This window comes from Diabrotica undecimpunctata, chromosome 4, assembly GCF_040954645.1.
Source record: "Diabrotica undecimpunctata isolate CICGRU chromosome 4, icDiaUnde3, whole genome shotgun sequence".
Lineage (NCBI taxonomy): Eukaryota > Metazoa > Arthropoda > Insecta > Coleoptera > Chrysomelidae > Diabrotica > Diabrotica undecimpunctata.
This window is the reverse complement of record NC_092806.1, coordinates 56,546,658-56,561,082: the sequence shown is the minus strand read 5'-3', so window position 1 is coordinate 56,561,082 and position 14,425 is coordinate 56,546,658. Positions and strand designations below refer to the sequence as shown.

The 14,425-nt window shown below is 31.0% G+C and overlaps 1 protein-coding gene across 5 annotated transcripts in view; it reads left to right on the top strand.

Moving 5' to 3' along the window:
• Nucleotides 1–14,425, top strand: part of Lar (tyrosine-protein phosphatase Lar) — a 1,676,858-nt gene that overhangs the window by 1,338,033 nt on the left and 324,400 nt on the right. For all 5 annotated transcript variants that reach the window (XM_072529515.1, XM_072529513.1, XM_072529514.1 and 2 more), the window contains exon 5: nucleotides 4,939–5,136. In XM_072529515.1, the coding sequence (XP_072385616.1) occupies nucleotides 4,939–5,136 (198 nt within the window). The remainder of the gene's footprint in view (nucleotides 1–4,938; nucleotides 5,137–14,425) is intronic.

The following is a 14,425-nucleotide window of genomic DNA, read 5'->3' as shown; positions in this document are numbered from 1 at the left end:
TTTGTCAATCTTACTCTCAAATAATGTAATAGTTGCTCACTCAATTTGGTATTATTATGTCATTTAGTGTTTTTTAGTTGTTTATTGCTTGTTTTTATGTTGTTTTAGTACAAAGTAGTATGTAGTTTTTAATACAAATAAGAATAACGTACTGGGGCCTTATTAAAGCTTTATTAAATAAAAACTACTCAATATTGTGAGTGTTGACTCATTTCCTATTCGCTCCATGCGTGACTGACGCGACACCTACCGCCTTCATCTGACAGCTTTGGACCTCCCAATTTGAGTGAATATAAAAGATAAAGTCATCAGGCAAGCTACAGTTAGCTTGAAACCTAATGAAATATTATTTAAATGTTTCCCACTTTAATTGCATAAAAATGAAATTATGTGATATTTACTTTTTCATATTAATAGCACGAATCCATATTTTTCTTTTCTCTAATTTATATGTAATCTTTGGAAACCTATAAAAACTACACTTACTATTTTTGCTATTATTAGCACAATTAAATACGCAACATGTATTTGCACCCATTTTTGATCAAATTTATGCGTAAAAAGATAGGTCCAATTTTGTAATATTTCGCCGCTACGCACGCTGGCATCGTTTCAAGATCCCCCTACTATGGTTACGCACATGTTACGCACGGAGCGAATACTGTCATTGTATTACTTTTTCTCTATAGTAAAATCACATTGGGTGGTGTATTCTGTGGTAAAATGCTGAGGCTTGTTTCACGGAACTAACACCACAAGATGGCGTTGTCACGGGTAGCGTCATAGAATAGTAGTTCTTGAAATCTATTCACTACTCTCGTTTAAATTAAAAGCTAGATAAAAAATACCTAACAAAATATAGACATGAACTGAGAGATAAAAAAGGGACTACAAATTCGATTCATAAGGATTGTCAAAATTTAATAAAAGTCATAAATGTCATCCGATTAATAACATTATCGAATCATCCGTTTAAATTTTTGTAATAGTTCGCGTTTGCTTTAAAAATATTAGTTAAACTGACATTTATTAAGATAAAAATGCTTATACATGATGTTACAATCTGGTATTGTAAATATAAAGAGATATTTCTGTTTATTCTTAACTATTTTTCACATCAATATTGAACGCTATATTAAACATATTGGTTAAATTTACTTTATAAAATCGTTTATAAAATTATGCAAAATTTCAAGTATTTGTTTTAAATAATCACAACGTGTAAAATATGTAATGCACATATAATATGTACATCTATTTGGGAATTAGATAATAATAAATATACTGTATCTGTCGATATCATTTAATTCATACGAATTATATCAATAATTTTATGTCAAACATATATCATCGATGCGAAAATTAGCATAATATATCAAATTAATTAGAAATAAAAATAATAATTAGAGCTTAGGGTATTATGCTTGTTAGCCGCTTATAACATGCACTTATTACACACAATCGACCGTTAAGTTACGCTAATGGTTAGTAGTAATAATATTCATTTATGAAACAAATTTTAACTTTAAAACTACTACCAAAATAAATTTAAAATTTAAATAATATGAAAACTAGTTTTAAACAATAACGCTTGCCATTTTCACAATGTCAAAAGTTCAAATCCACAGTATCAATCAGTGTCTTTTATAACGTTGTTTTCTTTATAATTATACTGTATTAATGACGAATAAGTGGCTTGAATTTATCGTTTTAGGATCTGTGGGTAGAAAAAGGACGTAATATAAAAAGTAATTCCTACATAATAGATGTAAAAAAATGGCGAAGGTACTATATATGTCTGTGGCTGGAAGGCAAAAGGGGATAAGTCGATTTTTTGCGAAATAGTGTTATGTATACCATTCGACAGCATTTTTGATTCTGCACAATCTTGGTAAAGAGAGTTAAGTGAAAGTTTACTAATTAAAATATTATTATTGATCAAAAAGGGGTAACTTAGCTACAATTTAATCGTTACGACTGTTTTAAGGATTTAACTCAAGATATCTTCTGGAGAGCAAAATAGTAATTACTAGTAAAATGGTATATGTGCACATATTTTCTAACATTATGAAATTAACTGAGAAGCAAAACGATTTAAGTCATGTTAACTTGAGAATTATTCGAAATGTGTGCTAGTAAAAGGGATTAAATCAAGATAACCCCTTTTGCCGGAATGTGATAGAAGAAATATATATGAAAGTATTGCTAGGATATACAAAGTTATCCCTTTTTGCAAGAATGCGGTGTCCACGCAAATCATATTCGTATCAGTTTCTTGTCAGTACTTGTCTAGATTGTGAAGAGAGCACACGCAAATTTTATCAAGGAACGTTCACTACGATGGCAACTCGAAATAACAATTATTATTCCTCCACGTGTGGTATAATTGTTGATTATTGATCACTACATTCCATACTTTTTTTTAGTAAAAGAAAATATACAGCAAGATTTTGACTCAGACGACAGCGTAAAAGACCAGGCCTATGATCACATTCAAGAAGACGATCATAGTGATTCTGACACCGAACAGGAGAAAAATGGCTCAGATGAACCAAATTTTGAAAACAATGAAGAACATTACCAACCAATGCACACAATATTGAAACGAAAAGTAGGAAAAAGAAAAAATAGACAGGTTTTACGAAATACGGGTAAAGGATATGAAACAGACAAAGGAAACGCAATAAAGCTAGGCAGTCACGGTCACTGCGAGATTGTAAAAGAAAGTGTAAAAAAAAATATTTGGTGAACATAGATTATCTCTGTTTCAAAATTACTGGAGAATGGGCAACTCCGGTAGAAGGGTAAGTTGTATTGCCTCATTAATTCAAATTTCTGACAAGAAGATTACTACTAACAGAAGTGATACTGATAAACCTTCAAAAAATATAGGGAAAAGTGTTTTACATATTTTATAGAAATCCAAGGAGGAAGAATCCAATGCTGCAAGGTATGTTTTTGTGCTATTTTTGACAAAAGTAATAAATTTATAGAAACTGTTACAAAAAAGAAAATGTCATCCAACTGTGGTATTCCTATGGCTGATAGCAGAGGCAGGCATGAACCAAAAAACAAAATTTCCGAATCTAGATTGGAACTCGTCTATAGCCACATATCAAAATTTCCTGCCTATGAGTCTCACTACTCACGAAAACATACTAGTAAAAAGTATCTAGTAGCAGAATTAACAAAAGCTAAGATGTATCAAATGTAGACCCAGGACATAACATCTGGACCGGTTTCTTATAAAGTTTACTCTCAAACAATCGATAAATTAGGCTTAAAGTTTAAAAAACCAAGCAACGATACCTGTAACAATTGTGATATTTTTCAGAATCATATTAATATCAGTAAGACAGTTGATGCAAGGAAAAATATGAGAATTTATTAGCAGATCATCATATAGAATTTGAAACTGCTTACGAATCAAAGAGATTAGACAAATTAAAATGTATAAACAGAAAAAGTCAAAAAATATTTGTATTTTGACAACAGGTTTTTCCTATTCCTTACTTACATACTAATACCGTGTTTTACGTGCCAACGAAATTGCTTCTTGTTTACTTAAGAGTTTTGCTAATTTACCTTCTGAAATGCTTTCTGCTAAAAGGAATGTTAATAAAGAGAAAGAAGAGAGGCAATAAGACTGAAATTTGCTGGAGAAATATGAAATGGCTAAGATACACCAAGCAATTTGGCATTATTAATTTTAAAACATCGCTTCAGGAATATCAGCCATTTCAAGAAATAAATTTTAGAAGACAAAAAAAAAAAGATACACTCATCGATATCAAGAACATTACTTTAGATAATTTGTATGATAAGCCAAGACAAATAAGTGAAAAAAAAGTAAGCGATCTTTCAGAGCTTATTATGTTAGTTGATGAGAGTGCAAAAGAATGTTATCGTGGACTTGCCCAAATCCCTCGAAATTCACAAGATCTGGATAATACTGCTGACACAGATCCAGACATAGATAATTATTTTAGTGATGACGATTTTTAATAAAATATTCTAAAACAAATATTTGTGTAGTTTATTATTTTAAAGAAACAGCTTCCGAAAAATATTTGTGTTCATCAAAATTTTTTTTTCTTCCTGCGAAAGCTATTCTGTTCGTATTATATAGAATATATGTTTTTATTTTGTGTTTAGGATGCGCCTTTAATTCTCTTTCTAAGTATCATCTTGATCAATTGTTAATTTGTAAACGTATCATCAGATTGCTATAGAAACCGCCATGTTTAATAAACTTTTTGAAAAAATTTACGTTTTATTTCTTGTTCTGTCAATGCTATATCCAGAACAAAATATTTTCTTTGCTTTATTGTGGTTGCCCTTTGTAAGTAGAAATAACTGCAGTTAACACTACAGTGCACATATAATGTTAACCAAGTTACTACCGAGCATAAGGGTATAAATCTACATAACCCCCTTTACCAAGATGATTTTATGTTCATTTCAACTATAACTTGACTTATCTCCTTATGCTTTCTTGAAATAATTAAAAATAATAAATATCCTAAAATATTTTTTTTAATTTATCAAAATATTGGACACATAGATATTAATTTAAGAAAAAACACTTAAATATATCTAACAGAATGTAAGTCGGATCTAGAAATATACAAACGTTACTAATATTACATCTATAAGGTAACAAAAAGACCATATGAACTAAAAATGTCTGTACTGAAAAACTTCCAAATGATAGTTATCCCCTTTTGCCTTCTAGCCACAGATGTATTGAGTTTATATTGTTGCAATAAATATTCTAAAATGTTAGACTTGGGCGTAATATATTTATCATTTAGAATAGTCACCATTTAAAATTCGATTAAACGTTTAATGGAATTTCCCCTTCAAACGTTTTTCACACTTGTTCCAATAGTTTGTGCAGGCTTTGTACGGCTTCGCTAACATTTGATTTTGTTTCAGTCGACAAACTCCCGCCAGGATTTCCCCAAATCACGCAATCACCGGCGACAAACAAAGTCGTGGAAATCGGCCATAACACCGTCCTGAAGTGCGAAGCGTCGGGAAATCCCCCGCCGAAAATAATTTGGTTGAAAAATATGCTTCCAATCAATATCACCAGTCCCAGGTCAAGGTATTCCACTAGAGACGACATGCCAGGTAAATAGATTTGTTCCCATTACGATCGATTTATATAGTTCTAGAGGTACATTTTACTAAACTATGTACATATGTTACAGTTGTTTTGAACAAGAAAAATCAGAGAATTTATACGTAAAATATTTTTCATTTTTTAACCTACTTTGAAAAATCTGAATAAAATATTTAATACTTTTGCAACAATTTTTGAAGAATCTTCGTTTTACTTCGAATAAAGATACAGTGGTACCTCTACATACGAGTCTAATTTGTTTCGTAACCTTACTTGTGTGTCAAATTCCTCGTATCTCAAACCAATTTTTTCCATTGAAATTAATTGAAATGCCAGTAATCCGTTCCGGTTCGCAAATCACCACTCTAGTAGTTTTTGTTAGGTGTTTTTAAATAAGAAACATAAATTTTACAAGAAAAAACAGTTATTTATAAATAATAAATACATATTCCATAAAAACATAAGAAATCCAACCAACAATAAAAGAAGAGTAAAGTCAAGTAAATGCAAAGAAAATCGAGTATGACTGTTTAGTTTGGGCTTAGCATGATTTGCTATTTTTTGCGGACCTTGGATAGCAGAATTATTATGCAAAAACTACTTAATTAATCCTCATCAAATTTAGCACATATTTTGGTCATATTTGGTAAAGTTTTTTTAGGAGGAATATAAATGCTGTAAGTTGTTAAAAAAATTTAAAAAACCTCATTTTTTGTACCTACCACCATTTTTGCTATTTTGTAAAAAATAAACATTAAATTCTCAGAAAGTAGAACTATGAAAATTTCTAGGTGTTGGAATCCAAATTTCAGATTTCTGGCTAAATTTGTGCCTTTTACAATTTTCAAAGCAACCAGGCGATGAATGGAATGACAAGGGAATCTAAAATTGCATTCCATGACATATTAGTTCATCTATGCAATAACGTTTGATAAATTGGATTCTTATACTCAAAATATAGTCCAATCGTTACAGACGAAAATGTCACTGAACCTCTAAAAATCATACGAACAAGCTGAATTTTGCCAAGAATATTAATTTTAGGATCTCAGAAAGATGCAAAATAATTTACCACTTTTACCCCCGGTAAAAAATATTTCCAATAAAAAATGTAGCTGAGATAATTTCAAACAAAAAAGTTTATTAGCACTTTTTTGTAGAATAAACCGTTTTCTCAGAAACAACGCTTGAAGTGATCGGTGATTTGAATATCAGTTACACGCATGAAATCAATGTTCAATAAAATGTGTATCAGCTCGACGGTAAAAATTCGATACATTTTGATAATAGCGACCTATTAACAAAATTCAAGATGCATTTTGAAGGTGAAGAAAGTAGCTTTCGTATGCAATTTTTGTTATTTTGCCGTAAATGAGCTGAATTTTTATAAAGGTGTTAAATAAATAAACGTGGCGTGATTTTGTATCTTTTTTATTCTTATATATACAATATCACTAAAGGCCTTAGAGACCCATGGCTTAAAAAGTCTGTTCTTTCTTCATTTTCGCTTTCCTTTATGTACTGAGATCTTCTCTGGCTCGATATGTGATTTTTCTCCATTCCTTCTTGTTATTCATTTTTCTTTTCTGGCCTTCTAGTCAAATTTCTTCCATATCTTTTTCTACCTCTTGATTCCATCTATTTTTTGGCCTTCCTTTTCACGTTTTTAAAGTTATAGTGTAGTTCAGTACCCTTTTTTGAGTTCTCGTGTTCGGCATCCTTTCTAGGTGACCTCGCCATCTTAGTCTCTGTGCCTTTATGACTCCTATTATGTTAGGTTGATTATATAATTTCTTTACCTCATCATTTGATCTTCTTATCCATAAACCGTCCCTTATTATTCCTCCATATATCTTCCTCAGGATTTTCCTTTCCCATATCTCCAGTAAATTTTGTTCATTTTTTGTCATTGTCCATGTCTCACTGCAGTACGTTACTATTGGTTGTATAGTTGTTTTGTATAACTGTATTTTTGCCTTTCTTGATAAAAACTTGCTTTTTAACATTCCAATACGAGCATATACACTTCTATTGCCTGCCATTATTCTAGCTTGTATTTCTTCTTTAATGTTAGGTTTGCGTAATATTATTGTACCTAGGTATGTAAATCTTTCTACCATTTCGAATTCGTATGATAATCTTTCTTCTACTTCTACTTTAAACTTTTGTCCATCCCTGAACTGATCATCTGTCCACTGCATACATTTTGTTTTAGTTTCATTTATGTAAAGTCCCATTTTCTTTGCTGCTTTTACTATTCTCTGTACTATCTCCTGTAGCTCTTTTTTTCCTCTTGCCAGCAACACTATATCATCCGCAAATGCCAAAACTTGGTGTCTTTTATGATATAGAAGTCCTTCTCTATTGATTTTCGCTTCTCGCATTATTTTTTCTAGGCATAAATTGAAGAGTAATGATGACAAAGGATCGCCCTGCCTTAATCCTTCGTTTACTATAAATTTGTCCGATACATGATTGTTTACTTTGACTCTGTTTTCTGTATTCTCTAAAGTAAGATGTATCATGTTACGCAACTTTCTGCTAACTCCCAGTTCCTCAAGGGTCTCTTTTAATTCCTTCCTTTTTATTCTATCGTATGCTTGCTGGAAGTCGATGAATAGCGCTATCGTTGGTAAGTTGTGTTCATAGCTTTCTGCTTGTAATTCTCTGATTATGAATACTTGGTCCGTTGTGCTTCTCCCTCGTCTAAATCCGCACTGATATTCGCCTATTATATTTTCAACTTATTTTTCTAGCTTATCTTTTATGGATTTTGATAGGATTTTATATACGGTATTTAGTAACGCTACTCATCTGTAATTACTGCATTCTGTTTTGTCTCCTTTTTTGTGTAATGGGCAAATAATGGCTTCCTTCCAATCTTCTGGTATTCGTTCTTTTATCCATATCTCCTTTATGATCTTGTATATCCAATTATTTAGCAGTTTTCCATCATATTTCATCATCTCTGCTGTTACGTTATCGCTTCCAGGGGATTTGTTGTTTTTCATATTTTTTATGATTTCCTCGATTTGTTCTTTGCTGGGTGAATTATCTTCTATGTCTTCCAAGTGTTCGATTCTTGCTTCTGTTTCTATACATTCTCTTTGGTTTGACTTATTATTGCCATTTAGTAATTCATCAAAATACTCTTTCCATCTTTCGGCTATTTCTGCTTCCCCGCTTATATTATTTCCTGCTTTGTTTTTAACGAATATGGGTTTTTGTTGGAAACCTTTTTTTTTCATTTCTAGCACCTTGATATAGGTTTTTTATTTTTTTATTTCTGTAATTCTCTTCTATTTCTTTTAGCTTATTTTCTATGTGTTTTCTCTTCTTTTCTCTCAGCATCCTCTTTACTTTTTGTCTTTGCTCCCTATATCTATTCTTTGTCTCTGTTGTTTCTTTCGTGATCATTTCCATCCTTAATGATTTTCTTATTTCTATTTCTTTTTGGCACTCTATGTCGAACCAATCTTTCCTCTTTTTATTCTCTTGTTTATTGCATTCTTTTGCTGCTTTGTTCTTTTTTATTCTTATGGAATCAAAACAATTTATCACTTTCATTGACCGGCCACTATGGAGTTTTTATTGCTATGGTTTCCACTACTAGAGTCTATTCTTTAAAATCTATAGCCTAAAATTTTAATTTGAGTTTTGGAAACAAATGTGAGGTATCTGAAATATCCTTAAAAACGCTGAATTTAAACTTTCATATTGCAAACAAACTAAAACATTTGAAACTGCTCTTTTTTAATTACACTAGTACGTTTTTTAAAAGTACCCAACTTCTGTTTTTTATTGTATTCAAAACCGTCTTTTTGGAAGCATTTCCTCCATGGCAAAAATCACGCAACGTTTAGTAAAAACTGCACTCTTCACCTTTAAAACGCATTTTTATTTTTGTGAATAGGACGCTCTGGTCAAAAGATATCGATTTTTACAGTCGAGTTGATACAAATTTTATTTAACGTTGATTTCGCGCGCGTAAATGACATTTAAATTCGCCGGTCGCTTTTAGCGTTACTTCTGAAAGAATGTTTCATTTTACCCAAAAAGTGCTAATTAACTTTTTTGTTTCAAAATTATCTCAGCTACATTTTTGATTTAAAACATTTTTTTCTATAGCGTACAGATTCTTGGTAAATCGATTTTTTTGCTTTTTTACCCAACGAGGGGTGGTTTAGGGATAAGCCCTGGGGTAAAAGTGGTAAATTTTTTGCCCTGGAGAAAGCCCTGGGGTAAAAGTGGTAAACTTTTTTACATCTTTTTTGGGGTCTTAAAATGGATATTCTCGGCAAAATTCAGCTTGTTCGTATGATTTTTAGGGGTCAAATCACGAGTAAATAAAGATATAAAAAAGACAGTTGAGATTTCTTTTCACGTATAGTGACTTTACAATTCGCTTATACGTATTTTGTCCTAGCAGGACTCTTCAGAGCGACTGGGTAGAAGGGCTGCAGCCCAGTGGCTCTGATGAGTCCTGCTAGGACAAAATACGAAAGAGAGTTAGTTTCTCTCACTCTCACTCACACAAAATTTCATATAATTATCACTGGAAACAAGTGAAATTTTAAACAATGTTTAGATTTGTTTGCTCCCTATTTGTATCTACCTAACGGACGACACGCGCACTACAGTTTAAAAATCGGCTTCACCTCTCCAGTTCTACAACTAGTTTATTATTACTATATACAGGGTGGTCCTTAAGTAATTGTACAAACAGAAACCGTAGATTTTGCACTTAAAAATATTACGATTAAAGCCAACTTGCTTTAATAAAATGTTGATATTAAGAAAGATACAGTTTGTTAAATTGAAAATTTAAAATTTTATTTTTTGCTATAACTTTTACGTTCGTAAATATTTTTGGACAAAAATTTAAAATTAAATGCTTCTGGAGTAATTATAATTTTATACATACTTTAATGTAACTGGGAAAAGGTATACTTGTTAGTAACCTCAAAATTTAACCGTTTTCGAGATAATTGCATTTTATAAGTAAGTTGCATAACTTAGTTGTGATATTTGTGCGGTAAAGCACTGGATATCTGTAGATGCATAATTCATAGTTTATTCTTATTAAAACAACTCAAAGATGATAATGTAACATAACAAAATGCTTTGTTATGGCTGCTAAATGTCTTATTGGAGAAAATATTCTTCATTTTCTTCTTTACGTGCCGTGTCCGTATTCAGACGCTTCTTAAGATTCTATACTGGCGTTATATTACTTTTTCTCTGTTGTAAATGCTGGAAACCCAAAATATGTGGTTTATGCAAGATGATATACTACCACAGTCTAGAGAGAAGACAGTGAGAACATACTTAAATACAGCTTTTCTGAACGTTGAATTGGTCGTGGTAGTCATATTCCTTGGCAATGTGATGAGATATTAATATAATTATTTAATTAATAAAAAATCCCAAAAGAATACTTATTATTTATTACGTAAATTGTTTATTCATTTTTATTAGGACAATTAGAAACTAAAGCACAGGTATTAAATAACACATATGTATCTTGTTTCATAATACTTTTGCTACAAATTTAACCTTAAAGACTTAGCATTTTTACAAAAACATCATCATTGGCCCAATAACCGATAAGTTTATAAATATAGTAAATACACAGGCAATTTAGTTCAGCATAATATTAGTTCGTTAGTAAATCATAATAGTCTATTTGTTTGAGATGTAATAATAGTTACTCGTGAGCTGTAACGTAATCATATAAATAAGTAATGTCATCGATAAGTTATTCCGTGTGTATATAAGTAACCAATGAAAGAGATTCATCACAGTTTAATACATTATTTAATCTCTGTGACAAATAAGATGTAGTTCCACAATATACAATAAGATTTGGATATGTAGCCAAAAGAATATATTCATCCATTATACATTATAGCCACCACGTAGCCCAGAATTTAATCCGCTTGATTTTGGTGTATGGAGCGCATTAAAACAACGTGTCTATAAGAATATCAGAAACATTCGCAACCAACTATGGGAAGAAATAAAAATCCTGCAGTAGTTTCTTTAGAACCAATGATGTTATTTAATATGAGACGATCTTTTATGGAATATATTGACAAATGAATTAACAAAGAAAATGGTGGACATATCGAACACTTACTTTGACAAAAAGTTATGTTATTTAGTTTAACTATTTTTTAATTTGGTTTGTAAACAAAATGTTTTGATTATGATTTTAATTTAACATGAAACGTAAAATGTTTGGTGTAAAATCCTATCATTCTGTTATTTTGTCAAATCCTATTATTAATTATCCTGGTGATATATTTATTTTATTTAATATTTCGTTAAATATTAACTTTAGTTAAAGGTATTTTATACCAAAATTCAGAAGTATTAATGTTTTTGTTTATTTTTCCTTCGTTGCCTGGAGTATTTGCCTTAAATCAGAATTATGCAGCTGATTTGTAAAATGCGATTATCTTGAAAACTATTGAGTTTTGAAGTTATTAACAAGTACACCTTTTTTTTGTTAAAATAATGTATCTTTAATATTTTTTAACACAAATAGAGGTAACTTAAAGAGCAAAAAAGTTAAGCCCAAATGTATGCCACATATATGGCATATGTAGCGCCCTCTATCAGTTACATCAAAATGTGCATCAAATTGTAATTTTTCATATTTAAAAGTACTTAGTTGTAAATTTTTATACATATATGTTTACAAACATGAAAGTTATAGCGAAAAATAAAATTTTAACTTTGCACTTCAACATCCTGTATATTTCTGAATATCAACATTTTATTAAAGCAAATTGGATTAAATCGTAATATTTTAAAGTGTAGAATCTACTGTTTCTTTTTGTACAATTCAAGACAAATACAAAAAAGACCAGGTCTTCTCACCTGCTGTTAAGGCTGCCAGCTTTCTGTACTGCATTAAATTTTTAGAATTCACGTTTTTAACATTTTTATGAAATACACAGCGCGTAATTAAAAAGAAACCATCTAGAATTTTATCATTTAATTAAAGGTCATAAGTTCGCAGATTTGATATTAGTTTTACAACTTCGAAGAATGCACGTGTTGTTTGTATGTTGTTTTTCTTGGATTATCGTTGTTTTGTTTTTAAAAATCCTTCATTGTTATACCGTTGTTTAAAGAGTATACGTTGTTTAAAGAGGATACTTGTGCAATTTTTAAATTTAAAACTATGGCTGAAAGATTTGCTAGATCTGTCCAAATTGTTACTTTGATTGATAATGGAATGAGGCCAGAGAAGTGGCCAAACAGCTTGGAGTTAGTCGTTGTATGGTCCAAAAAACATACCAACGATTCGTAGAGACTAAACCTCACGAACGACGACCAGGATCGAAAAGAATAACGATGGCCAAAGATGGCCGTTCTTTGCGACGTACTTCTTTGCAAAATCGATTCTTTAAGGCTAGACCAATCCAAAACCGTTTTCAAAGTACTTACGGGTAAACATTAAGCACTTCTACAGTGAGAATAAGGTTAAAAAAATTCAGTCTAAGGCCTTGCTGACCAGCAACACCACTTTTATTAACAGAAGCACATCGACAACGCAGACTTGAGTTTGCTAAAGACCACGAGCATTGGACGACAGAAGACTGGAAAAATGTTGTGTTTAATGATGAGTCCAGGATGGTTCTTTATGGCTTAGACTGTCGCATAAAAACGTAGAGAAGACGTTGGAAACGATATGCTGCTTGTGTTCCACGAGCACGTGTTACTTTTGAAGGAGCCTCGGTAATATTTTGGGTAGGCATTTCATTCGAAGGCCGTACTGATCTCGTGTTTATTGATAGATTAAGAAAGGGCATGGCCACACATAGCCAGAACAGTAACGCAATACTTGAAAACCGTCATTGTGCCAAAAATGAATTGACCAACTGAAACGCAGAGTAAGAAACAGAATACCCGCTTCAATAATTCGTGAGCAGATTCGGTTGGCGCTCATCTAAGAATGGAAAACTTTTTCTTATGACAACATACATAATTTGGTCAATTTAATTCCAAGTTAAATGAGAAGTGTAATTAGAAATAGAAGTGGCAATACAGAATATTAAAAATCACGACTTATTTAATAGAAAAAATTTACAATGTTATTTTTTTAAATTTTCCAATAAAATTATAATTTTGTAGCGTCATTATAATGACGCTTAGTGTAGTTGAAATCCTTGAAAACAGTTTTTTAAACAAATGCAAAATTGCTAAACTATGTAAATTATTTTTGTTAAAATTATATTTTTTTGCATATCATTGCAACTTTTGTTTTGCAAATAATATATTCATCTATAGATAATAATACAGGGTGTCCAGAAACTCTCCTGACAAACGAAAACAGGAGATTCCTTACATAATTTTAAGACGATTTAACCCAATTCACCTAGTCCGAAAATTCTTCCTAAGGGAGCTAGAGCTCTTTGAAGATGGTGCCTTGTAAGTAGTTTTTTTCGAATGTCTTTAAAACCTTTTTATTTAGAAAAACGAAAACTAGTACGAATATTTATCCGTTAGAGTGAAATTGATTCCAATAATTGCGAATTTCTTGTACCGTTCATAGACGTCCGTTTTGGGTAGGTTAACAGTTATTTTAACGCATAATTTTTTGTCTTTAACTTTTAAACATTTGTGAAACTACATTATTAAATTTTTAGGTATTAGTGTACTAAAAGGTACTCTTATTTTAGGTATGTAGGATACACCATTTTCTAGAAAAATAGATTTCAAAATTTTTCGTTTTTTCATCATAAAAGGTAAATTAATAGGTACCTTAATGAATTTTATAAATGACCTTTTATTTTATTAAATGCGGCACACAATTCGTAAAAAAAGTTTGGGAAAAGAGGCTAAAAATCAATTTGAAACTTTATAATTTAAAATTTTATTTGAAGGTTTTTAAAAACAAAGTATTTATTACGATGAAACAAAACTACGAGTAACACAAAAGAACAAGTATTAAAGGTAGATAGTAAGAAAAGATGCTCAATGTAAAGACCGTTAGTCTCTTTTTTATATTCTGTAATACAATAATCTCAAAGATTCAAATCCGGCGACCTTGCTGTCCAAGCAACTGGACGCTCCTTTGAATCCAGTGGCTTTCGTAGTTATTATCAAAAAATTCTCGTACATTCCTGCTAAAGTTGGCCAGACAGCTGTCATGTAGAAACCATAAGTTTCGCCGAATATTTCAATCATATTTAAATCAGGTAGAATATTTTGCAAGAAATGTAAATAATCAGCACCATTTAAACGCGCAGGCAATTCTACGGGTTCAAGTAGATAATCGTCAAC